General features: G+C 34.5%; 1 protein-coding gene across 2 annotated transcripts; it reads left to right on the top strand.

The window, feature by feature from the left end:
* The first annotated feature begins 6,328 nt into the window (after window positions 1–6,328).
* On the top strand, window positions 6,329–13,213 carry LOC129887219 (ABC transporter C family member 4-like). 2 transcript variants are annotated; one of them, XM_055962222.1, is made up of 11 exons: window positions 6,329–6,418; window positions 6,523–8,620; window positions 8,878–9,198; window positions 9,398–9,484; window positions 9,688–10,326; window positions 10,406–10,570; window positions 11,039–11,333; window positions 11,559–11,773; window positions 11,982–12,287; window positions 12,397–12,700; window positions 12,942–13,213. In XM_055962222.1, exons 2-11 carry the CDS (start codon window positions 6,548–6,550, stop codon window positions 13,040–13,042), a joined length of 4,506 nt encoding a protein of 1,501 aa, XP_055818197.1. In that variant the 5' UTR covers window positions 6,329–6,418; window positions 6,523–6,547; the 3' UTR covers window positions 13,043–13,213. The 2 variants fall into 2 exon arrangements, with proteins under 2 accessions (XP_055818197.1, XP_055818196.1); XM_055962221.1 differs by lacking the exon at window positions 6,329–6,418 and having other exon boundaries at window positions 6,425–8,620.
* Window positions 13,214–27,457: the final 14,244 nt, after the last annotated feature.

A 27,457-nucleotide genomic window follows, 5' to 3' on the forward strand; every position in this document is an offset into this window, starting at 1 on the left:
CATGCTCAAAACGGGGCAAACCAATTGATAACAATGTCTAACGGGAAGGAAGGGATGTGTCATCATCCGAATCTAACTTCTGTGGAGGACACTCTCCTGTCCAGTCATCGTTTAGGAAGTTGAACTCATGGAAGTCTCCGGGTTCCTGGGTGGGAAGCTCCCTCTGAGGAGCGACCCAGGAGAAAATGACCTTGATTGTCTTCCACATACGCATCATGAGGTGATCCCTCTTTACGCCTTCCCTCCTCTCTCATCGCAGCTGATGATGGAGCATCTCAACCTCCATAGCTGTGGCTGGTGGCACTAGAGAAGAGTTTTAGGCAAAACGGCCTCTTAGCCGCTTTCAAACCGCATCTAGGTCCTCCTTCAAGCGAGGGTCGGGTGGTGGCTGTGACTGAGTGGGAGGGGCCGCATCTTCGTCCTCATCCTCCGCTAGTGGTGTTGCTCGGCTACTCTAGGTCCTGTCCTTCCTTCATTTCTTCTATCCTCGAGAAGAGTCCCACCTAATAAGTAAGGGGTGAAAAAGGGGATCCATAGGGAGTACCTCATCAAAATCCAGAAGCGACACTCCGACCATCTTGCACATAGCGGAGATCAGGCCCGACAGGAAGAACGCCTTCTTATTGCCCCGATAGCCATCTCTTGGCATTGTCTGACCAGTCAGTGCTGGTGATGCCCTCTATACTGGGCCAATACACCCTTCTCTGGCGCTGTGGGGCCACTAGATTTGGTCGTAGCCACTCCAGATAAATCTCCCTCAACTTAGACTCATAGTCAGCATTGGAGGCGTCACGTAGCTCTATTACAACATTGATGTAGTAGGACTCAGTGGGATATCTACTCCTCAAATATAGATGGTAGGGTGAGGATCGTCCCAACGTACCATAGAGAGTATGGTGTAGAACTCTCTCAACCAGCTGATACATGCAAAGGGAGGGGATTCAATCAAGGTATTCGGTCTGCCACTCCCAACACATAGAAACCTCTCTCAAGTAGAAACTTGTTGTTTCGATAATCGTGATGCCTCTCCCGGCTGGTGGCATTGGGGAAGCTAACGAATGGGAGGTTGGCGTCATTGTTGTGTGCCATAATATTGTACTTGGAAATTTCAAGAAGATTCAGTTAGAACTCAATTATATAGGAGTAAAAGCTGAGGTTAGAGGAAAAGCTCCAAGAAGCAAGGCCACTACCTGGCGAAATCCCTCCAAAATGGCAGGATCTCGCAATAGCGACCGCGCTAGGGCGCTTCATTTGAGATGAACATTCAGGTGCGTTATAGCGCCTCCATAACCCAAATCGGTTGTTGTTTCCAAAAATTCTACAAATCAATGCTTCTAAGTATCCTAAAACCTTTATTTACAAAAGAGTTGGGTTCAAAAACTCCAAATAGATGGCCTAATCAAAGTTTTGGACACGAAAAACCTTTCAACTTCCAACCCCATGTTCTAAACCGATTTAGGTGAAATATGTTATTAACCTTACGCCCAAGATGTTTTGAGGAAATTGTGAAGATAAGAGGAAGGTCCATGATACGTTAATTTACCAATACAATCAAGTTATTCAAATGGTTGAAAAAACTACCCATATCGTAAATCTAAAGTTTTAGATAAGATTTTTACTATAAAAGAGACTTTCGGAGCGAGGAGTTGAGAATGTTGTTGGAGAATTTTTGGGGATGGGTGTAAGAAGAATTGGGAGAAACCATTCCTCTCCCACCTTACTATCTGGGATTTTGTCATCTCAAAGAATAAGCGGATCTTCCCTTGCATCTCGCCAGAGTGAGATGATCCCGCCATGGCGGCGTTGCTCCAACTAGAAGAATCTTGCCAAAGCGGTTTGAGGCAGACAGTTGTGTTTGATTAGTTAGTTTGAGTTTTTCGTTGTAGTCCTCGGCAAATATATATTTAAGGTAATCTCAATCCAAAGTTCGGAGTACTTGGATTTTCCCTAGACCTTGGATTATAGTCATCCTTCCGAGTATGTCCCAACTAGTGCGTGTCCATGTATCATTTGGGGATAAACGAAGGGTAAATTGGTATATATTATAATGACACAAATCGTTGTTAATTATGACCAGGAGAACTTGCAAGAAAACTGACTCAACTAGGTCCCACAATCCCGATAGAGTGTCGCCGCTCCAGCGGGATTCCTACCGCCAAAGCGAGAGAACGTGGGACAAACTTATTTCCCCTTGGTTTGAATAGGAGGTCGCCCTTTTTTTGTTGAAGTATCCATGACTTTAGTCATAGTCTCTTTCCACTAGGCCCTGATAGGTTACTGAACCGCTTGTAGAATGAAATCCTGCAGTCAACCACTCTACCACTGAGCTACTGAGGAACAACAGGAAGCAGCAGATTAGCGACATCTAAGACTAGTGGGTAGTTTATCTAGGGAGGATGACTCCTAAAGTGTAACGGAGGTGTGCGTCGGATCTCTTATAACAAGCGAGCTCTTTACGCCCCTATATTGATCCATTGTGTTAACCGGCGAAAGTGTGCATGCTTTCATCGCTTTCGTGCGTAGACCTTTTTTGTTTTATGATATTTCATCATAGGCTGTCGAAAATTCAATTATCAACTGCCCCTATCGAAAATAGAAGGCCAATTTGCACCACCATCCTTTACCAAAAATTCGGTTAGTATGCATAGACTTCTAGTTTCCCTAAGTGAATTTATTGCCTTACAAAAAGAATCACTTCTTTCAGGGGTAAGTTGGAGGCGAGGGTTACTGCAAAAACTCTCCTAGAGGCTGCTCCTGGCTTGGGAAGAGAAAAGAGAGGAATCTCAGCATTGGAAGGATTCCAACAGGCGGATTTCAGGCCGACCTCGCCCGTCTAACATCTAGAATGAATGATTGGAACCCTTCTATTTTTCCCACAACTGCTTGGCTCCCAAGTAGGCTAGACTTTTCTTATATGAGTAGTTAAATCTATACTCATGCGTAGTATAGAAGGAAATTTAATGAGAAATCATATCATTAAGCTATGGATCACGGGTCATGGGCAAAAATTTAGGTGTCATTAGTGGTCTAACTTGAAGTGACCTGCGTAAGAAAGTTGTGTAACAATTTTGGGAAAAATTTACGGTGATATTATTTCATTTAGACGGGTGAAATTGTAAATGCCATAGTGGTATGTAAATTGATATAAAATACATGGTTATTTGTGTTAAACCTTAGAGGTTAGCAACCTTGATGAGTTGGTGTAAGCTGGAGTGATTTATGTGTATTGTTCTGTTGATTAACTAAATTGTAAATGTGAATTTTGTGGTTGTGAGGATCACATGTCATTTTCTGACATATTTTTGAATCGGATGTCATGTTCTGACACATTAATAGATTGGGTATCACATTTTGAAACGTTCTTGAATTGGGTGTCACGTTTCAACACATATATGACTGGGTTGGGACCCCTGAGAGGACCAAGTCTGTATGCGTGGATGGTCCCATGAGAACCCAATGATATCTGTAAACTGTGTAAAAGTGAGGGTAGCTGTTAATGAGCTAGGGAAAAGAACTTATAAAAGAACCCTATTGATTTATGGTATGTTGTTAGTAAAGAACTGAGAGTCAATATAGACTTATTCGTGAGTAAGACGGTGGATCTTGTTAGGCCTCGATGTGATATATGTGATATTCTATATTTTCTGATTTAGGGGTGGAGGCTGCTTGATGGCAGGGAGTCGTTCTATTGAAGTGTTCAATTAGAGATAGTGGTCATAGTAGTGGTTACCTAGAAATTGGAGTTAGTTATAAGGTGTGGTTATGAGATGGCTAGGTCCTTATATTAGTTATGAGGTGCAGTTATCAGATGGCTAGGTCTTTATGTTGTGAGACAACAAGTCAAGATCAGTGATAGTTGTGTGGAACCATTGAGTGGCTAAGGTTATGGGATGGTGATTGTTAGAATGACGTGAGCAGTAGTATGGTGGGCCTGTAACCCATAGGTCTCAAGTTCGTAAATCAGAGTAGGTAGTAAACCCGTGGTTAGTAGAGTGGTGAAGACAATAAGTGTGAGAGTAAGGAGTTTACTAGCAGTTGGGAGGACAAGTTTATAAACTTTAATTGTTTATGATCTCTCTTATTTTCCTGTTCATATATTATGCAGTGGGTATCGGGTTGATCGACGTTGCCTACCAGTACGTGCTGTTTGTACTGATACTCTTGCTATGCCACTTGCATGTAATTCCGTAGATGAAGGCGAGGATGATCTTTCGGCTGTTCCTACTTTTTCTTTTTCTGCGGTTGGAGCTGTGTCTTTTCATTGTCTTACATTTTGTATCTGTAGAACTCTTGTACCTGTTTTAGACTAGTATCCTTGGGGTTTTTTAATCGAAGTCTTGTACAAAAACTATTAGAAGTGGTTATGGTTGTTTTAATAGAACCTTCTGTCTTATCACTTAATGTTTTCTGCATTTTCCGCAACGCTCAATTCATATAAGGGGTTAAGAGTTCTCCTACCTAGGTCTTAGAGTGGGTGTCCTCACAGTCCGATGGGTTGGATCGTAACAAATTGTAATTTATAATAATTTTTTTGTGTAATTTTTAAATTTTAATTTTGAAATATTTGTGGCGTGTAGACCTCAATAACTTAAGGAATGCATGTTGAAATTTGTAGTATAGACTATAGTCAATTTCATAATTAAATCGAGGATTACCATTAAAAATAGAATCTGTTTTTGGAGCCACTCCTTTTACTCACTCGTCAATTTTCAGCAGACAAAAGTCCTACAACTTTCTAAAAAATTATACTGCCATTTAAAATGACAGCACATGCTCAAATTTTAGTTTTTCTGCAAGATAATTATTGCTAATCTAAAACAAATAATCTGACTAATTTGCCCTTCTATTGCGCCTTTTAATTTAGTTGTTAATTTTACAGAGATCTTTATTTTCCTGACCTGTTTCTCTATTAAATTGCTTCAATTTCTGATCCCAAGTGGTCCCCACCATTCCAATTTTTAAAAATAAAAATACTCTTATTTAAGCCAAAATTCTGCATTCTTACCTACCACAAAAGAAAGACGACAATTTCACTTCAAATTTCGAAACAAAGACTTATAGAATTTGATTCAAAATAATCATAAATAACCTTGGATCAAGACTAACAAACGTTAAATATTTAGAATATATGTATTTATTTATTAAATAATGCAATATAAAAATATCTCGATCAAAGAGCTACTGCTTTTACACCTCCAACTAAGTGAAAAATATCTCGATCGAAGTTTTGCTCCACGTTCAGGTATTGAAAAATATATTTTTTTAATGCATGTAAAAAATAAATTTAAAAAAATTGGATGAAACTAGGTCGACTTGATTATTATTCTTTTGCCAAAACATTTAATGTAAACCTATCAGAGATGAGAAAATTGAAACCAAACACACCCTTTGTATTAGTAAGTAAATGTTAGTACATGATGTACATTTTCTTACCATTATGTTAACTGTAGTTTGGTTAAATAGTGGAAAAGGTATTGCTTGATACGGTTCTATTACATGTTTGTCTTGAATACTATCGTCCCTACATCCCCAACTTTTTCTTCTGTCACAGCTCAGACTTGTTATTATTAAAATAATATAGCAGATACTCTTTATTTTTTATTGATAGAAATCATATAGTCCAGTAATATAATAATTTCCAATGCAGTCAAAATAATAATTATATCATCTAGAACGACTAAAAATCTTAGATAACCGATACAGAGTAATTAATGCTCGCAGCGTGAATTTATGGTAACCATTATTATATAATAGTTCTATTATAATGTATTTTTTTTATTTAATAATCGATATTTATATCAAAATTTGATTAAATTTAAATTTATATTAAAAATTTTTATATTAAGAGCAAAACGTATTCATGTAAATTCAAATACGAGATTCAATAAAAAAAAATATTTATCACTTGGATACCATCTTTGTTAGTATAGTACAACCTTTGTTTGTCTGTTTCTACCATTGTTACTATGCTTTTAGTTTTAGCACCATGGGTGAATCTCCCAACACAAAAAATATGCTATTGCTTAACTTTGTGATCCCATAAGAGAGAGGTACCTTGTTTAATGAAGTATGATGTGATTTCTTATTTTTAATATATGTCGAACAAAAAATAATACATTTTTTTATAATGATGAAAGAAAATATATGTTAAATTTAATTATAAAAGAAAATAACAATACAAAAATATCATGTGTCTCATTTATAGACCAACTTATTTTCTTATGGAATTTTTTTTTTACATAATATTTTTTCCTTTTTAATCTGTCTCAATTTTTTTTTTCTATTAAAAATAACTTAATTATAGAAATTTTATTATATTTAAAAAAATATGTGTCGAGTGATATATAAATGAAGAGGGAGAAAACTATTTGCATAATTATGATTATCATATAATGGAATAATAACATTGATGAAAGAGGTAAGCTGTCTCTTCATGCCAAGTTCATGTGTGAATGAGAGAAGATTAGTTACTTACTTATCTTGTTTGTTGTTTACATAGTTTTTATGCCTCCTTTTTTGCAGGAGACTTGTGAGATAATTGCAAATCATGATGGCAGCTGATTCATGGCTCACATCTCTTGATTGTTCTGTTTCTTCCATCCAATCTTCACATAATTCTTCTATTATCTCAGTTGCAATAACATGGCTTAAGTTCATTCTTCTTTCACCATGTCCTCAGAGGATTCTCTTATCATCTGTTGACCTTCTTTTCTTGTTTGTCCTATTGATCCTAGGGGTTAAAAAGTTATGTTCAAGATTTATCAAGAATGAAAATTCCCTTGATAAACCTCTTCTAGGGGATGAAAGGCCTCAATTTAGGGTTACTTTTTGGTTCTATGGATCTTTACTTGTGACAACTCTTTTAGCCATTACTTATACTGTTCTATGCATATTAGCCTTCACTCAAGGGGTTCAATCAGGATGGAAAATGGCAGAGGCTTTTTTCAGATTGATTCATGCTGTAACTTATCTTGCTATATTCGTGTTAATTGCACACGAGAAGAGATTTTCTGCTGTTTCTCATCCCATGACACTAAGAGTGTATTGGGGGATGAGTTGTGTTATAGTGTTTCTCTTTGCGGTTACTGCTATTATTCGTCTATTCTTTACTGGAAACTATTTGGTGGTTTTGAGAATGGATGATATAGTTGTATTGGTTACCCTTCCTTTGTATGTGTATCTTCTTGTTGTTGCAATTAAAGGATCATCTGGAATTTGCGAGGAAGTTGTTGGAAACACTGATGAATTGACTTTGATAGATTCTAATGTGAGTGCTTTTGGCACAGCTTCGCTCTTCTCTAAGGCGGTTTGGAATTGGTTGAATCCATTGCTTAGTAAAGGATACAAATCCCCTTTAAAGTTAGATGAAGTGCCTTCACTACCAGCTGATTTTCGAGCGGAAAGATTGGTGGAATTTTTCGAGAAGAATTGGCCTAAGCCAGGTGAAAATGTGAAGTATCCTGTAATAAGAACATTAATCAGATGTTTCTGGAAAGACCTTGTTATAATTAGTATCCTTGCAATAGTGCAGTTGGTTGTTATGTATGTTGGACCAGTTCTTATCCAAAGTTTCATTAGTTTTACTTCTGGGGATAGATCAAATCCTTATGAGGGGTACTATCTAGTGTTGATTCTATTGATTTCCAAAGTAGTTGAAGTTCTTAGTTCACATCACTTCAGTTTCCTATCTGAGATACTTGGAATGAAGATTCGATCATCCCTTATCACTACTATATACAAGAAAGGGCTAAGATTGACTTGTTCATCAAGACAGGCTCATGGTGTAGGACAAATAGTGAATTACATGGCTGTTGATTCCCAACAGCTTTCTGATATGATGCTGCAGCTGCATTCTCTATGGATGATGCCATTACAAATTGGAGCTTCATTACTTCTCTTGTACTATTACATGGGTGTTTCGATGTTCGCTGCACTTATTTTAATAGTTGCAACTTTGATCAGTACATTATTGATGACGCACAAAAGCAATCAGTACCAATTCCACTTGATGAGGAAGCGCGATTCAAGGATGAAGGCAATAAATGAACTGTTGGGAAACATGCGTGTGATAAAGTTTCAGGCATGGGAAGAACACTTCAAAGAAAAAATTCAATCTTTACGAAATGAGGAATTCCGATGGCTTAGTAAGTTCATATACTTGCTTTCTTGCAACTTATCAGTACTGTGGAGTATGGCGCAGATCGTATCAGCTTTTACATTTGGAGCTGCAATCATTTTCAAAAACCCTTTAGATGCTGCTACAGTATTCACAGCAACAACAGTTTTCAGAATTCTACAGGATCCTATCAGAACCTTCCCCCAGTCCCTTATGTCAGTTTCACAAGCCATGGTATCTCTAGGTAGATTAGATGGATATATGACTAGCCGTGAATTGGATCATAATGTTGTCGAAAGAGAAGAAGGATGTAGTGGCAGGATTGCAGTGGAGGTTAAAGATGGGATGTTTTCATGGGAAGATGATGGTGATCAAATTGTTCTGAAAGACATAAATATTGAAATTCGAAAGGGGGAACTTGCTGCAATTGTTGGAATGGTTGGATCAGGAAAGTCTTCTTTGTTGGCATCAATTCTTGGTGAACTTCATAAGTTATCGGGAAAGGTAAAATCACCTTTTTTGTACTTACCATGTTAATATTTGGTGATCTATGTTTGTAATTCTTTCAAGCAATTCCAATTTTGTTTATCAATTTATCTTTGCACTGGTAACTTCACAGTGATTCTGCCGCAGGCAAACAAATTGAGTTTGGGCGTGTTAAGACTTGCTATACAGTTTCCTTATATACATTGTTAGAAATCCGAGCTCTGAATTATTACTGCCAGTCTGTTGTAGCTTCTTACACTTGTCTTACCATACAGGTCAGAGTCTGTGGAAGCACTGCTTATGTTGCCCAAACCTCATGGATACAGAACTCTACTATCCAAGAAAACATCCTGTTTGGTTCACCAATGGACAACAAAAGATACAAAGATGTACTACGGGTTTGTTCCTTGGAGAAAGACATGGAAGTTCTGGAATATGGAGACCAAACTGAGATAGGAGAACGAGGAATCAACCTCAGCGGGGGTCAGAAGCAGAGGATACAACTCGCAAGAGCAGTATATCAGGATTGTGACATCTATCTTCTTGATGATATATTTAGCGCTGTTGATGCTCAAACTGGATCAGAAATATTTAAGGTCACTCCAATTGATATATCTCTTCTTCTAATTCTTTTTGTTCCGCATAATTTGCTTCATGAAGTCTGCCACTTTTGAGGGTAAAGTCATGTATCCCACAAAAAGGATTGATTGTATCAGCAATCTGTTATTTCTCTTGCGTAGTAAGTTTTTGAATGAGGAAAAAATATGCTATGCAACTGATATTCAGCCTTTACAGGAATGTGTAAGGGGAGCTTTGAAGGATAAGACTATTGTTCTTGTCACTCACCAAGTTGACTTCCTTCACAATGCAGATCTTATATTGGTAAGGACCACATTGACTTACTTTGCATAGCAACTCGAACAAGTATATTGAAGGCTTTAGTATTTCCTTTATATAGTAAGATAATGAAGAACAAATTAATACTACAATTTAAAGATTTCTATTTTACCTATGCATCTTTTACAAAAGATGATGAATTGTTATTTCTTTTTTACTAACGAAGAAGTTGCATTGAAAATCAACAGGTCATGAGAGATGGTAAGATTGTGCAGTCTGGGAAATATGATGAACTTTTAGAATTGGGTATGGATTTTGGTGATCTTGTTGCTGCACATGAGAACTCAATGGAGCTCGTGGAAAGTAGCACTGGTGCTTCTGGTGAATGCCTCCCACAATCATCACCAAAATCACCTCATCAACTAACCCCAAAGTCATCCCAGAAATCTCAAGTGGAAGCCAATGGTGGAAGCAGTTCTTTAGACCAGCAACCAAAGGGTAGTTCCAAGCTTATCAAAGATGAGGAAAGAGAGACTGGTCATGTCAATTTTGATGTCTACAAGCAGTACTTCACTGAGGCTTCTGGATGGTGGGGAGTAGCAGCTGTAGTAATCATTTCTTTATTTTGGCAAGGGTCCACTATGGCGAGTGACTATTGGCTAGCATATGAGACTTCAGCGGACCGTGTATTCAATCCTTCTCTATTTATAAAGGTTTACTCATTCATAGCTGGCCTTTGTTGCATTTTTGTGGTCGTCAGATCATTTCTTGTCGCATTCTTGGGTCTCAAAACAGCTCAACGTTTCTTCGATCAAATTCTCAATAGCATACTGCATGCTCCAATGTCATTCTTTGACACTACTCCTTCAGGAAGAATATTAAGTCGGGTGAGTCGTCCTCCAAATTCTGATTTATGATATCATTGAATCTTTTTTTCCTGATCTAATGGATGATTTTGTTTTTCAGGCATCAACTGATCAGGCATATGTTGACTTTATGATTCCACTCTTTCTAAGTATAGTGCTTCTGATGTACTTTACAGTAATTGGCATGCTGTTTATAACATTCCAGAGTGCTTGGCCAACTATCTTCCTTATAATCCCCCTAGTTTGGCTCAATATCTTGTACCGGGTAAGAAAACTTCTGATTGGAGTGTCATTGTCTCTACTGCTATTGGATAATTCCATCTTCCTCAACCTCATTTCTTCACCAATCATTCTATAGGTAGCAAAACTTGGCAAAGTTTGCATTGAATGTCTTAGCTAGTTCTTTTAATTGCCACCAGGATATGCTGCATCACCAATAGTGTTATATGTTTGTACTAGATTTAGTTGAGATATACATGATATAAAGAGGTAACAAAGTACACCAGCATTAGAAGGCCAGGCAGACACCAATTTCTGATTTCTGGTGGTATAACACATGAAGCATTCTAATGAAACTGAACTGTTCATCAGTTAAAGAATAATAAAGTCATGCCTACATAAGTTTAAAAAAGAAGAAGTTGAAGTCATACTGACATAATTGCAGTTGAGGCAGTTGTTTCCTACTATTGCATATGTACTAATTTCCTTTTCCTTTCTTTCATCTGGCATGCAGAGATACTACATTGCATCCTCGCGCGAATTAACCAGACTTGGTTCAATCACCAAAGCTCCAATCCTCCATTACTTCTCTGAAACCATATCAGGCATTATGACTGTACGCTGCTTTAGGAAGGAAGATAATTTCTTTCAAGGAAATGTTGACAGAGTCAATGCTAATCTACGGATGGATTTCCACAGCAATGCATCAAATGAGTGGCTAGGTCTTCGCCTAGAGTTTATTGGTAGTATTTTGATCTGCATTGCCACCATTTTCATGGTCTTGCTGCCAAGCTTTGTTATCCCACCAGGTGAATTTCTTAGATCAGATTTAATTCGACTTCATTGACAATGAAATAATGTGGACACCCATTTTGATAATTAAGATAAGCTCTTCATGTCCTGGTATCTATATAAATGAGTTTCGGAAGCAGGGGAAATAAAGTTCAGTGAATAGATTAACTGCTGAAAATTATAATGCATTGATCATAAATTTCTCTATTGCTAATCGATTGATTCGTTTTATCTGTCATTAGAATATGTTGGCTTGGCACTATCCTACGGACTGCCTCTAAATGGTGTGCTCTTTTGGGCTGTATACATGAGCTGTATGGTCGAGAACAGAATGGTTTCAGTTGAAAGGATAAAGCAGTTCATAAGAATACCATCAGAAGCTTCATGGAGGATAGCAAATTGCCTTCCATCTGTAGATTGGCCATATCATGGTGATATTGAGATCAATAACTTGCAGGTGATACTAGCACGACTACCTAAGTTTTTTAGTTCATGAATCATTTTTGAGCTGCTTTGTTTTGTCACAAAGTTAGCAGATTAAAGCTTTTACGATTGCTTGTAACAATACTAAGATGATATACATCATCATAGACCCCTATTCACCGTTTAGGTCTTTCCTGCCTCTGAATGCTTTGAAAAGAAAACTATATGTGTCTTCTTTGCAGGTTCGGTACCGGTCTAATACACCACTGGTTCTGAAAGGAATCTCTCTTAGTATTAATGGAGGAGAGAAAATCGGCATTGTTGGCCGGACTGGAAGTGGGAAGTCCACTCTGATACAAGTTTTCTTTAGGTTGGTGGAACCTTCAGCTGGAACCATCATAATTGATGGTGTTGACATTTGCAAGCTAGGACTTCATGATCTTAGATCACGCTTTGGTATCATCCCTCAAGAACCAATTCTATTTAAAGGGACAGTTAGAAGCAATATTGATCCGCTAGAACAGTATTCAGATGATGAAATATGGAAGGTATGTATAGAGTTTTCATCTAATGATATCATATCTTTTAGAATTTCCATCTATTCATGTAAGTCTCTAATCTCATAGTCTCTTTTTTAACTCTTTTTTGTATCTGTAGAGTCTTGAACGCTGCCAATTAAGAGATGTGGTAGCAGCAAAGCCTGAGAAACTTGATTCCCCAGTGGTAGAAAGTGGAGACAACTGGAGTGTTGGACAAAGGCAGCTCCTTTGCTTAGGGAGAGTCATGCTCAAGAATAGTAAAATTCTTTTCATGGATGAAGCTACAGCTTCTGTTGATTCTCAAACTGATGCTGTCATCCAGGGGATCATCCGCGAGGACTTTGCAGCCTGCACTATTATCACCATTGCTCACCGAATACCAACTGTGATAGACTGTGATCGCGTTCTCGTTATAGATAATGGTAAGTCTTTCAAAGGACTGAACAGTGCGGAATGTATACAGATGATTTATTTTACTGACGCCAACTTATTTAAGATTGATGCATACTTATTTATTGGTTGATTGTTTGTTACATTTGACACTTGTAGAACAACTTATCAAGCAGATTGATAAGACAGGATGTGCAATCTTTAGAGTTACAAGAAGATTGATTGATCTTTTACCATTTTCAAGATTTTGATGATGTTTTGGTTTTGTGACAGGATGGGCAAAGGAATTTGAGAGTCCAACTACTTTGCTTGAAAAGCCATCACTGTTTGCATCATTGGTTCAAGAGTATTCCAACAGATCAACAGGTGTATGAATAAAATTACTTACACTTTGGATGTTTTGAGTCCAATTAGCAATAAGTGACGTATTATTTTCTTTGTCGAAATTCTCTCTTCTTTTTTTTGAAATACTATTCTCATATTCTCGAATTTTGTAGTCATATAGTTTTTAGATGAGTTATATTGTAACATGATATTCTTCTCGACTATGTGTTATTGTTTACTCTCCCCATCCCCTAATAGTAAAGGGTTCTGAGCTTTAATGGTGCAGAAACTAAAGGAACCAAACATGGGCAAATCTTTTGACCTTTTGATCATGATGGGTTGAAGAAGCTTTTGATAGAGTGCTAATTTATACTACAAAAAAATGTGGAATAAGCTTAAGAATGTTAAAGAGGGACATGAAGCTTCTAAATACCAAACAGTTATCTAGGTGGAGTGTAACCGATGAACTATTAGATAATAAGTTTGATGCTGAGAAAGAACTGAAGGTTAAATTGGAGAAATGGCCATGTACTCATGAGTGAATATAATTGAGATATAAATTGTCCTCTCGATCCAACGAAGCTGTCAAAACTCAAATATGATATCGTTAATCCGAAAGGTTAGCTTAGGTTAAATTTTTCAAATTCAAAACGTTCAAAATTGAAAATCTTCCATTGAACATTACAGATCACTTGAGAATTGTATCATTCACCCCGTAAGTTATAAACAATATGTAGCAAACTGAGAGGAAGCCTCTCTATTTATAGCCAACAATAGGTGCGAACTCACTTGTTTAGAACAGACTCATCAGAACAAGCATGGTGTCAATGAAATGTCTGTGTAGAAGGAACAGGTCCATTTTGAAATATTTCTTACCTAATTAATTCGTTATTCATAAACTAATTAAATAATAAATAATTCAGCAGACGAATTAATAAAATTAACAAAAATTCTTGTCAAGAAAAAAGGGAATGAATTAATGAGACTGACAAAAAAATTTATCAATAAATCACATCATTTACAAAAGCTAAAGCTGAGCCGAGTGAGTATGACTGCGACGCGAGGACACCCATTATGAGCTAAAGAAAGTGTTTTCTAATATAAAAACAATTTTTTTTCTTTCTTCTACCAATAAAGAAAAAATGACTTTCAATTTTTTCCTTCACTTAGATTTCACATTTTCCGATTCTCATTTCTCAATTCATACCTTAAACCCAATAATGTATCATGTGGGGTATTATAGAGGATAAAAAAAACAATACAAATCAGTGCCATTATCTTGTCAGTATACTCTAATTTTTGTAAAAACATTTATAAAAATTTACTTTTTACAAATAATATAAATTTTATCAAAATTAAGCTTAAATTTTATTTGTTGTATTATTTGTTTTATTTTTTTCTTTTGAAAGAAATAAATCAATCTTCAATGATACTCTGTTAGTAGGATTGTATATAATCTGGATTGGTTCTGATTTTTAAATACCTAAGTTAAATGAATTAAATCTATAAACTAATAAAAAATGAGTTTTTAAACCCCAAATTGTCTCAAAGTTTTCAAAGAAAAAATAGGATTTTAAAAAAAATTCTAATAATTTTTTTATATAAACATATAATTAACTTATGCATTAAATACTATTTAAAAAGGGAAGCGCTTGTTTGAAGGGAAATTAGTGATTTGTTTTTTCTGGCAAAAAAATTATTTAACCCATTTGCACCGTCTATTGATTTGTTTTGAAGAAAAATGATACTCCCTCCATTCTATATTAATTGAATTTTTGAGGAATTTTTTATTATTCAAAGTTCAAAATAGATGTTTGAATTTTTTTTCATATTTGCCCTTTCATTTATTAAAATTTTATATTTTCTAGGAGATAAATCACACTACTTGCAAAGTTATATTTATGATTTTACTAAGGACAATAGTGGAAAGTATGGTTCAAATTATGTCCTTGAATATTTTTTTTTTATATGTGTGCATTGCCTCACAAATTCATTTAGAGCCTGTTTGGATGAACTTATTTTAAACAACTTATATTTCAAACCCAATTATTTATTGGAGTTTATTTTAAGTACAAAATGACTTTAAGTTAGTCAGTTAAATACTCAAAAAAGTTAAAAACAGCTTATAAGTCAATCCAAACGGGCTCTTAATATAGAATGGAGGGAGTACCTATTTTTCTATTTTAATTTGTTTGTCTGATTTTTAATTTGACACAGAATAAGTAAAATATATTTTAAATCATGTGATTTTAAACTAAAAATATGTAAAATGTATTAAAATGTCATTTAATTTAGTGGTTTTGAATATAACATGTGAAATGTTAAAATTAAACAATCATTCTTTTAAAAATAAACTAAAAAAAAGGTAAAACAAATAAATTGCCCCCAAAAAAGTATAGAATATTAACTATGGAGTATAAATTTTCACACTTGCAAGTTGCAACCAAACTCTACATTACTGACATTGACAATACAAAACAATATATATATATATATATTCATTCAAAACGTCTATTATTTAGATGTATATGTTGTTAACTGTTAGGATTTACCTTAAGTTTTCTATCTTATTTGGACTTTACATAATTCTACTTTATTTTATAAAGATTATTTTGATGAAAAAAAATTCTGGTTGAAAAAGATCTCTTTTATATTTGGTTAATCTGTTTTTAGAGGAAAAACTTTATATTTGGTTAATCTGTTTTTAGAGGAAAAACTTTAAACTTCCATAAATTGAAGATCTTTTATTTCCCAGAATAACATGATAATATTCACAATTTAGTTAAAGAGTTCTATTTAAGAGGAGATATATTCTCCCAATAACATTTTTATAATGCTTATCATGTGTAGGTTAATTGATTGAATCCATATCATAAAGATTTTTTATAATTCATCTAATTTTTTGCTATCATAATTTATAATTATTAGCTTTCGCATAGGGTCCGTTATCTCGATCCCAACAAATGGTATCAGGGCCAATGATTCAACAAGATTTAAAAATTTGATGATAATAAACATTTTTGTCCAGCGATTGTTTGTTTGGGGGTGGGGTGGGGTGTGGGCATTTCGATCACATTTCCAACATTTCTGCTGTTGCATTTTTAAAAATAAAAATAAAATAATTTTAAAATATTTTGAAACTTAGTTTTAGCCAAGATAAACATTAATGATGACGATTATGTGAAGAATGAAGATCAAAATTGTTTTGTCAGAAAATTTCTAGTCGATGAAAAATTTGGTAGGAGAACTTCTTATGGATATTATATTTTGTTTAGTAACGTGGTATGTTGCCTTTTGATTTAACGATTAATTTGAATCTATTATTTGCTTGAGGTCTCATATTGTATGCCATTTTAGAAATATCTTAAATATTTATAGACTTATGGCTTCATGTTTCAAGAGCATGCTAATGTCTGCATTTTAGAATGGCAGGTCCGAGAGACTCTCGAGAAAATTGAGTTGTAGGTGACAAATAAGTCTCTAATTAAAAAAAAGATGATAAATTGATCAAATTCAAGTTAAAATATTTTTAATTAGGTGATTAAGTTAAATTGGGGTAAAATGTAATTTTTAAAACTTGTTAATCTTTTTAAAAATATAATAAAGTCCCAAACTCTTTTTTCAAATATATTTAAATTCTTGTCAGTTGGACTTTTCAACTTCTCTTCTCCAACTTCTTCAATCTTTCTTCATCTCTGCACACTCTCAAATCTCTCCTAAAACTATTTTCTCTTCTTAATATCTATTTCTTTCTAGTTTTTCTTCTCCTTTCATCTCTGTCAATCTTGTCGTCGTCATTGTCTTCCCTTGTCATTGTTAGGGTTTCGATTTTTAAAGGTAAATTCTCTTCTTTTCTCTTCATTGTTAGGGCTTTTTATTTTTAAAGTGAAAATGGTTATTTAGGTTTAAATAGAAGAAGAAGACCCTAAATTTCAAAAAATTTTGTTGTTATTGTTGTTACATATTTTTGTTGTTGTTTGGTGGGTTGTTTGGTTGTTGTATTTAAAAAATATTGTTGTTGCAGCAACTTAAGAACTTGTGTGATTAAAACACACAGTTGCTGAGGTTGCTCTAACAAGTCTATGAACAGGTGAAGTTTTTGAAGCAACTGCCGAACTATTGCAGTAACTGCTGAAGCAACAATTGAAGTTTCACACAACAATTGCTGAATTTGCTGCTTCTCAACTTAAGCAGTTGCTTCAGTAACTCAACAAAAATTTGAACCATTTTTAAATTGTGAAAATGTTGATTTAAGATTAGATAGAAGAATAAGAGCCTGAATCTCACATATTTTGTTCTTGCATGCCCTAATAAATAGTGAGAGTGTATTTGTTGTTATTGTAGTGGATTCATATATTTTTGTTGTTGTTTGGTGGGTTGCTTGGTTGTTGTATTTAAAAAATATTGTTGTTGCAGCAACTTAAGAACTTGTGTGATTAAAACATAGAACTGCTGAGGTTGCTGTAACAAGTCTATGAATAGTTGAAATTTTTTAAAGCAACTGCTGAACTATTGCAGTAACTGCTGAAGCAACAATTGAAGTTTCACATAACAATTGCTGAAGTTGCTGCTTCTCAACTTAAGCAGTTGCTTCAGTAACTCAACAAAAATTTCAATCATTTTTAAATTGTGAAAATATTAATTTAGGATTAAATAGAAGAATAAGAGTCTGAATCTCACATATTATGTTGTTGAATGTCCTAATAAATAGTGTATTTGTTGCTATTGTTGTGGATTTCACATATTTTTGTTGTTGTTTGGTGGGTTGCTTAGTTGTTGTCCTTAAAAAATACATTATTGTTGTAGCAACTTAAGAACTTGTGTGATTTAAACACACAGTTGCTGAGGTTGCTGTAACAAGTCTATCGACATTTGAAGTTTTTTGAAGCAACTGCTGAACTAGTGCAGTAACTGCTGAAGCAATAATTGAAGTTTCACACAACAATTGCTGAAGTTGCTGCTTCTCAACTTCAGCAGTTTCTTTAGTAACTCAGTAGTTTGTTTGAAAAATTATTTTATGTACTTGTTTGAACAACTACAGTAGTTTGCTTTTCATATTTATTTTGAATGATTGGTTAAATTAATTGATAGCTTCTTTTTTATTTCATGTGGTGCAGATAATGACTCACAAAAAAAGAAAGACAACTGATGATGTTACTGCTTCTACTACTCCTAATAGATATACTAGAAGGAGGAGACTTATGACACAGAGGTAAAAAGAAGCAGAAGAAGCCTCCAAAAATAGCACCAATAGATTATCCGCACTTGCTGAATAGGCTCATGCTCTTGCTGAGAGTGAGGCAACTCCAAAATATCAAGAAAAAGAAAAATTCATGTCACAAGAAGAAGAAACATTAATATCGAAAAAATCTATAGAAGAAGAAGAAGGGAAAAGGGTTGCTTCTTCTAAGAATGTAGAGGATGAAGGTGGTCAATATGTAAAAGATGGTGAGGAGGGTGAAAGATCTAGATATGAAAAGAGAACAAAGTTCCAGCATGATATACCTGTTTTAGAGGAGAGAGGAACACCAGATTCTGCCAAATTCTCTCCAATCAAATCTTCAGGTCATGACACCTCACATATCAAGCTTGTCCGATATTCAGATTTCAAATTTATAACCAAGATGGATGAATATTCAAATTTTTCTGGTTTTGTTACTGTTAAGTCCGCTTTGGTGAAGTCTTTTAGTAATTTTGAAAAAAATTTGAAGTAACAAAAGTTAATTTTTTTATGTCTTCCAAATTTGACAGCTATCTGGACCTACCTGAGAAGATGACTTAGTGGTTTCAAATGAAGTTGGTGTATCAACTTCTCCGACGCTAAATTAATTCCCAGTAATCAACAGAGGTCTGGATAAATTTTTTGGCATGCCGACTCATTTTGGCATGAAAGAATTTGCCATTATTACTGGTTTGAATTGTCACTTGGCAAAAGAATATGATGATGAAAAAATATCGTCTAAGGTTAGGAATATGCGATAATATATTATTAATTCAGCGGGGAGGACCTTCAAGAAGGATGATCTAATTGAGCATCTCAAATCTGATATTGTTTTAAGAGATGCAAAGAAGTCTTTGTGCTTGATTTATTTTGTGCATTGTATTCTTCTTGGTAGAAGATTCGATAAGCCTCATTTTATCTTTATATAACCTTGGTGTTTATTTTCATATTGATTATTTTAGTTAGTTGTTGCAGTTGTTTGTAGAAGCTATTGCAGTTGTTTAGCAGTTGTTGTAAATATTTCAGCAGTTGCTTATAGTTGCAGACGCAGTTGCAGTAGTTTGCAGCAATTGCTATAAATATTTCAACAGTTGCTTTAACTGTTGTAATAGTTGCAGACACAGTCGTAGTAATTTGCAGTAATTGCTGTAAATATTTTAGCAGTTGTTATAACTGTTGTAATAGTTGTAGACACAACTGCAGTAGTTTGCAGAAGTTGTTGTAAATATTTCAACAATTGCTATAACTATTGTAATAGTTGCAGACACAGTTACAGTAGTTTGCAGCAGTTGCTGTTAATATTTCAGTAGTTGCTATAACTGTTGTAATAGTTTTAGACACCTAAAACAACTGCTGTAACTTTCATTGTTGCTATATTATTTTTATTTAGTTTAACTAATTATATTTTGATTTTTTTAAAATATATGCAAATTGTGTATCCATGGTTAGTGCCTACACCTAGTGAGATGAGAATGAAATTTTTCACTGAGTTTGTGCCTTTGGAGTTGTGTGAAGCAGGCGGGGTCTTTAAAGCAAAAAAGCAAAGCAAGATGAGGATGAAAAAATGGAAAAACTTGAGAAAGATTTGGATGATTTTGTAGCCATCAAAAGAGATACTGAAATTGTTGAGAAAACTTTTGATCCTTCGGTGGCCCTTTTTACATATGATGATGTTGTTGGCAGAAGAGATAGTAATGGCATGGGAGAGATGGTGTTTACTCCACATGTTGATGGCGATGAAAGCGGCGAAAAGGTATTTACTCCGTATGTTGATATTGATCGTGGTAGTGGTATCGGTGTAGGAGGAGGGTTTTTCCCTTTTCTTCCTAATGGTTTTGGTGTTAGTGGAGAAACATGATTTTCTCCTATTGGTGAGAATGCTCGAGTCCCTCCAACAACTTCATTCATAGTAGATGAAATTTTTAGATGCGGTATTGGTGCTTCTAAAGTCCTTCTTTGTGCTTGTCAATGTGAAATATGTGCCGAGAAGATGAATTTAATGACTCAAAGCATTCGATCTTTAAATGAGTCCACTAAAAGTCTTATGGACAAGAGGGGTGTTAGACCATCAAAAAAGATTTCAAGTCCCTATACACTGATTATCAATAAGAGAAGAAAACAAATTTCGAAGGCACTAGAAAGTGCCAAAGGAAAAAGGGCTGCCAAGACACCTACAGCGATGCAAATAATCAAGAAGCAACTTATGGATATCTACAAGCATGCAAAAAGCGAATCATACAAAAAAATAAAAGATATCTTAAAGGCTAAAGATCCTCAGAAAAAATCTTACACAATGAATGAATTTAATTTTGAGGACTTCGACATGATGACCAACATGCACAAGTGGTGGGAGGACAGAGTAAGTTTTAATAACTTTAATTTACTTTGCTAAAACAGTTTCAATAGATGCAACACTTGCTGCAATAATTTTGTGTGTTGTTGCAGCAATTGCTTATTCTGTTTCAGTAGTTGTTGTATCTGTTGTAGCAACTTCTGTATCTCTCTCATCTTATTTTCTTTTATTATTGCTGCATGTAGATGAAATATTATACCTACTGCGTCAAAGGCATATTGAATATTTTCATCACTATGATGCCAAAGACATAATCCTTGATCTTGACTTTTCTAATTACTTTAAAAATGTCTATGAGCAGTTGATCGAAGAGAGTTCTCAATCGGGTATCGTCTCTTTGAAGGAACGCATTGATCAGTTTATCTTTGATGAGTTCTATTTGAATTATTGTAGAGGAGGTAAACCATTTTTTGACGGTGTCCCGTGGCATGGTGCCAAGAGAATTTTCACTATTTTGAACCTAGGCAAAAAATATTTTGTCGCACTTGAAATTCTTATCGACGAGGAAAAAATTAATGTGTATGATTGCAACAGATTTGTTTTACCGATGAGCAATTTTTGGCACATATTCTATCAATGATAAAATTATTTTTTAGGTTCTTGAAACAAAGCTAAATCTTTGATAGCTTGTCCGACAAACTATTGAACAAAGAATAAAATTTTGAGAGATTTTTGAATGCCCCCAAAAAATGATTCATCAGCAGCGTGCGTTTCATATGCATTTGAATAAATTGAGCATCTGATCACCAACACTCATATGACCCTTATAAATGATAATTCTGTTAACAGGATACGGTACAGGTGGATAGAGGGCATCATTGAATGGAAACTGAAGCCATAGTGTTTATGTTAACAATGTTTGTTGGTTTATGAATGATTCTTAGATAATTTATTTTTTAAGTTATTTTGTATATTTATTTTTGTAAGATAATCTATGATTATAAGTAATACTATTAGGTTTATTGTAAAAGTAAATTTGTTTGATTTGCTGTAAATTTTATTGTATGTATTACTTGTTGTAAATTGTTATTTTGCTTCAACAACTACAGTATATGCTGTGGAATTTTTTTCCAGCATGTAGGCAGTCTGTTTCAGCAATTGCTTCACTTGCTGAATAAAATCTCAGCAAATAGGCAGTTTGCACGCGTAATTTATTCATATTAAATGATAAATAAAGTAGTTTTTATATATTATAATACTTAGACGTGATTTTAGGGGCGATCTTATACAATTACATAGTAATTTATTCATAATAGGCGATAAATTGAGTAATTACACGCGTAGTCAATATTCATTGAGTAATTTGATTATTCATTGATTATATCAATCATATTAAATGATAAATAGAGTGATTTTTATATATTCTAATACTTAAACTTGATTTTAGTGGCGATCTTATACAATTACATAGTAATTTATTCATAACAAGTGATAAATCGAGTAATTACACGCGTAGTCAATCTTAATTAAATAAATTAATTATTAATTAATTTTATCAATCATATTAAATGATAAATAGAGTGGTTTTTATATATTCTAATACTTAGATTTGATTTTATTGCTGATCTTATACAATTACATAGCAATTTATTTATAACAGGCGATACATCGAGTAATTACACGTGTAGTCAATCTTAATTGAGTAATTTAATTATTAATTGATTATATCAATCATATAAATAATAAATAGAGTGGTTTTTATATAATTTAATAGTTAGACTTGATTTTAGTGCCGATCTTATACAATTACATAGTAATTTATTAATAAAATGAAAGCAAATATTCTAATTGTTGCAGCAAATTCAGTAACTTGCTGAGAAAAATCTCAGCAAGTACAATATTTACTAAAGAAGATGTCTTAGTTGCTGAGATTTTATTCAGCAAGTGAAGCAATTGCTGAAGCAGACTGCCTATTTGTTGAGAAAAATCTCAGCAAGTACAACAGTTGCTGAAAATGACATCCTACTTGCTGACATTTTATTCAGCAAGTGAAGCAATTGCCGAAGCAAACTACCTATTTGCTAAGAAAAATCTTAGCAAGTATAACAGTTGCTGAAGAAGACGTTTTACTTACTGAGATTTTTTTCAACAAGTGAAGTAATTGCTGAAGCAAACTGCCTATTTGCTGAGATTTTTTTCAGCAAGTACAACAATTGCTGAAGCAAACTGCCTACTTGCTGAGAAAATCCATAGCATATACTGTAGTTGCTGAAGCAGACTGCTACTTGTTTAAGATTCAACAATCTTACATGCAATATTTTGAGAATTGAAGCATTCGTTAAGAAGATTGTTCAACACCAACATTATATATAAATTTTAAAAAGTTCACTAACAACAAAAGTAGTTTCGATATTAAATCTATTCCTGTGGAGCATTTCGCTCTGACCATGTTGTTCTTTTATGCCCAACTCTTTTGCATATGGAACATTTATTTTTTTGGTTGAAAATGTTTCTCCGATTCCTTTTTCGTCTCTTCTTGGCCCTTTTTCCCACCTTGCCTGACTCAACATGCAGAGGAAGTATTTCTTTCTCTAAAAATTTCATAGAAATTTCTCAAGTATCTTCTGGTGGCACCATATTATAATGTCTCCACCTTGTAATATGGAGATGAGTACTCATAAATGCGCCTTCAATAATCATCACCATATTGACATCGAAGCGCTGCCATAGCATGTGGACACGGTATTTGTCAAGATAAAAAACTCTACAGGTGTAAGATTTGCATTGTAAATCAACCCTTGCAACTGCATTGTGATCGATGACAATGTACTAATAGTTGACAGTTTGATGAACCAATAGCTTTTTCTCCAAATTAGCATTTTTTGCAATTTTTTGTTCTATCTTAGGAACAAAAATGATTGAACATTGATGAACATGTTGCGCCTCTCATAATTTTTTTCTCCGTATCTTCAATTTATTTCATCAAAAAGAGCAGTAATGGAATATTCTCTTTCATCAAGAAACATTGTGTTAATCGACTCAGCAATGTTCAACATCATAATTTTGTACCTATACAAATAACAATCAAAATTGTTAATAGAATTAAAATTACTGAAATATATTTATACAAAGCAGCAGTTGCTGTATTTGTTTCACAATTGTTTCATTTGTTTCATGCATCTGATGCAGCAGCTGCAGGAGCATATGTAGCAGTTGCTACAATTATTATTCAATACACAGTGGTTTACACAATTTCAACAAGTTCAGCAGTTTATTAGTTTCCCAAAAAAATATGTTCTGCTCCATCTTTGAAATTCAACATGTTCCAAATGTGCGGCGGCCCCCGGAACCATATCCCTTATTTGATTGAAGTGATTATTGAATTCATCTACGCTATATGCTTTTGCCACTTTATAAAAGTGGTAGACGACTTTTTCATTGTGAAGGTTATTTTGGATGTTTTCTCCGTAGTGCCTCATGCAACAACCATAATGAGCCAAAGAAAACACAATTTCAACCATCTTTTTAATACTTGGATGTCTGTCAGAAATTATGCACAATTCTGGGGTGCTCATTTGCTTAAAAAAGTATCGATAGGAGGCATCACACTCAGTGTCTACTACAAAAATGCCGTTGAAAAAAATATGATCCTCGACATCTTGTACTATGTAAAACAAAAACACTCTTGCGTGCTTACTATTCAAGAATGTCCCATCCGCTGCGATGACTTTTCGAATATGTTGAAAACCACGAATCGAAGCTTCATAGGCAATAAAAAAATATTTGAACCTTTCATTTTCATCGAGCTTCAAATCTATCTTACTTTCCGGATTTAACGTTGTAAGCATATAATGGTAAGAATCAAGCACTACATAACCGTGCTCATATGTCCCCCTTACCAAAGCTTTTAAAATCTAAGTTCCCCTCTAAACCTTCCAATAACTAACTTTGTAGCCCAATTCAGTACGGATTGAATTTTGAATATCCTTTGTAGAAGGGACTTTGCCTTTGGAAAACTTATCCTTGAAGTATTCACCAATGACTTTTGTTGTGGCATGTGGGTTATGACTCATGATATTTTGTGAACCACATGTATGCATTTTTCCATATTTTCTGATATAAAATCTATTAGAACTTTCAAGCTTTATAGCTCTCAGTGTGCACTTGCATTCAGGATGTACACATTTGACACAATATACGGTACGCGAGTTCATCGCCTTTTTCATTCTAAAATCTTTTTCCACACAATAAATTTTCAAGGTAGTATCTATCTCTTGCTTATTCTTGAATGACATACCGATGTAAAAATCAGTTTCATCATATTGAACATGATTAGATGACTGTGCAGTTCTCGGAGTATTATGGTCAAATTCAAGAGTAGGAGCAGAAGTAGGAGTAGGAATAGGAATAGAAGGAGTATGCTCATTGATACTTTCTTTTTCTTGAAGATCATTTAACATTTCTTGATCTTAACGATTCTCAATCAATGTTTCACATACATATACCCTTAAAATGGGTCTACCTTCATAATCTAAATAAATACGCAAACTAGATTGATCTTTTATCCTAAAAGGAGCTACGTTTTGCTTTTCACCACTATAATGCATATAAGTGATAACAAGATCTTTGAACTCACAATTCAGATCACATCAGAAAATGATTTTGTTTGCAAAATCATCGTACGTGATATGTCGATCCACAATCATCGCCATCGTCTCTATCATTTCTTTGTTTTTCCAACGCCAAATATAACGATTGTTGGACTCAACTCATTCACTATTGCAATCCATCCCAACATATATTTTGTTCTTCATTGATGGAGTTAAATATAGGTACCTATATTATGATTTAAAAAATGATCATAATTTTCTTCTGATTCTGTCTGCAGATTGCTGAAAAATTTCAGCAATTATTGTATCTATTTAGTAATTTATGCAACAATTATTGAATAAGTTTCAGCAATTGCTGCATTAATTGCTGTAGAACCTGAAGCATCTAAAACAGCAGTTGCCTAACATGTTTCAATTTGCAGTATTTATTTTAGTAATTGATGCATCAATTGCTGAAATATATTCAACAACTGTTGCAGAACCTACAACAACAATTGCTGAATGTGTTTTAACGATTGATAAAAAATATAAGCAACAATTAGTGCAACAACTGCTAAATAGATGCAACAATTGCAGTAACATATACAATAATTATATTTATTTCATCATTTGCTAAATTTGATTCAACTGTTGATAAAGCAGTTGCTGAAACATATCCAACAATTGCTGAAACGAATTCAGTAGTGACCAAAAAAATCTGAATGAGCAATAGACACAAACCAACAATATTTACTTACCAAAATGGTCGAAAATCACCTCTCAAGCAATGCCCAATGCCACACTAACGCAACTTAGTTCCAAACTAAAGAAATTTTAAAATAATTTCCAAATTAAAAAAAAAGAGAAAAAGAAAAGAGATGCTCTCCTTTCTCTCTCTTCTTTCAGGCACAATAATACCAACATAAGAAGAAAGAAGAAGAAGAAGAAGAAGAAGAAGAAGAAGAAGAAGAGGCGAGGAGGATGAAGCAGAAGAGAAAAAAACGTGCGAATGAGAAAGAGAAAAAGTTGTGCCTTTTTTTTTAGGTTAGGGTTGTCACGCCTCGAGAGGGTACCCTAGGCGTGGCCGGCACTCGAAAGCCATTTTTGGCCTCCAAATAAACCACCTGGTCCAGTCATACTTTCATTCATTCACATTCTACTAGCGGAAGACTCAATCATAGGAATATTATCCATAATATAGGGCCAAAGGCCAAACAACTATCAAATCAATAACTAGATAGAATGAAACTAGACAAAATGAACAATCCAACATTTCCACACTTTAGTCTATGAAGCCTCTATCAACAATCTAGGAGGTGCCGATGACAAGCCCATGGCTACCAACAATCAATATAAAAGAGACAAAACAATGCTATAAAGATAATCTCGACATCCTACGGAGACTAGGAGGGCTCACCAACCAGCGGGAAGTGGGGAGATCTTCAATGGTGCGTCGATTGATGATCTCTAGTACCTGTATCTGTATCATGAAATGATGCAGGCCAAATGACGTCAGTACGTGGAATGTACAAGTATGTAAAATGGCCGAATGATACAAACACCAAGGAAGAATCAAATCAACTCGGAATCTCAACTCAAAATAAATAACAACTCAATCAAGTGCCCTAAGTTTAAAAAAGAATATGGTTTAGACGAGACCAATCACATATCATTCAACTCAATCCGACTCAGAGTACTACCAAGACCTATATGGGAGTTTCTCTTATCTGACAACCATCACTTATGAGCCAGTGATAGTACAACAAACCGACGTTGTTTCTGCATTCGTTCATACTTTGCCAGGGTATGAACGAATCAACCAATTATGGATCCAATTCAACTAAGTCCTATAATGTCAGGACAATAAATTTGGGGAAGCATCCAACTTTAACGGTTCAATCCCCTCCTACATTTGGCAACGTAGTTATTGGATTCGAGTTATTACTTACTCTTACCCAATTCGGTGCTCGATACTCCTCTCAAGACTCAATGCTCATAAAACTCCATCCAATCAACTCAATCAAATCATATCGACAAGTCTCATTTACAATCTTATCAACTCATCAACTCTATCACAATCAAACCTCTCCCAATCATACAATCCGATCAATCCCAATCATATATTTCAAGAGTAGATTAAATATGCATTTATAACAACATACAAACCTATCCAATTGTTCCTCTATTCATTTAACAAATCCTTTGGGACTCATTACAACTCCAAGGTTTTAAATCAATAATTCAAGATAAACAACATATTTAAGAAAATTAACATTCTTTATCATAATCAACATAGTTAAGAAATTAACAACATAAGTTCGACCTCTCATCTCAATCAACTCATAACAACATGAAGCACATC

Source organism: Solanum dulcamara, chromosome 4 (genome assembly GCF_947179165.1).
Source record: "Solanum dulcamara chromosome 4, daSolDulc1.2, whole genome shotgun sequence".
Lineage (NCBI taxonomy): Eukaryota > Viridiplantae > Streptophyta > Magnoliopsida > Solanales > Solanaceae > Solanum > Solanum dulcamara.

Coding starts and splice junctions, on each gene's coding strand:
- LOC129887219 (XM_055962222.1), top strand. CDS start 6,548: ATGATGGCAGCTGATTCATGGCTCACATCTCTTGATTGTTCTGTTTCT. Junction 12,288..12,396: donor CAGATGATGAAATATGGAAG/GTATGTATAGAG, acceptor TTGTATCTGTAG/AGTCTTGAACGCTGCCAATT. Junction 12,701..12,941: donor CGTTCTCGTTATAGATAATG/GTAAGTCTTTCA, acceptor GTTTTGTGACAG/GATGGGCAAAGGAATTTGAG.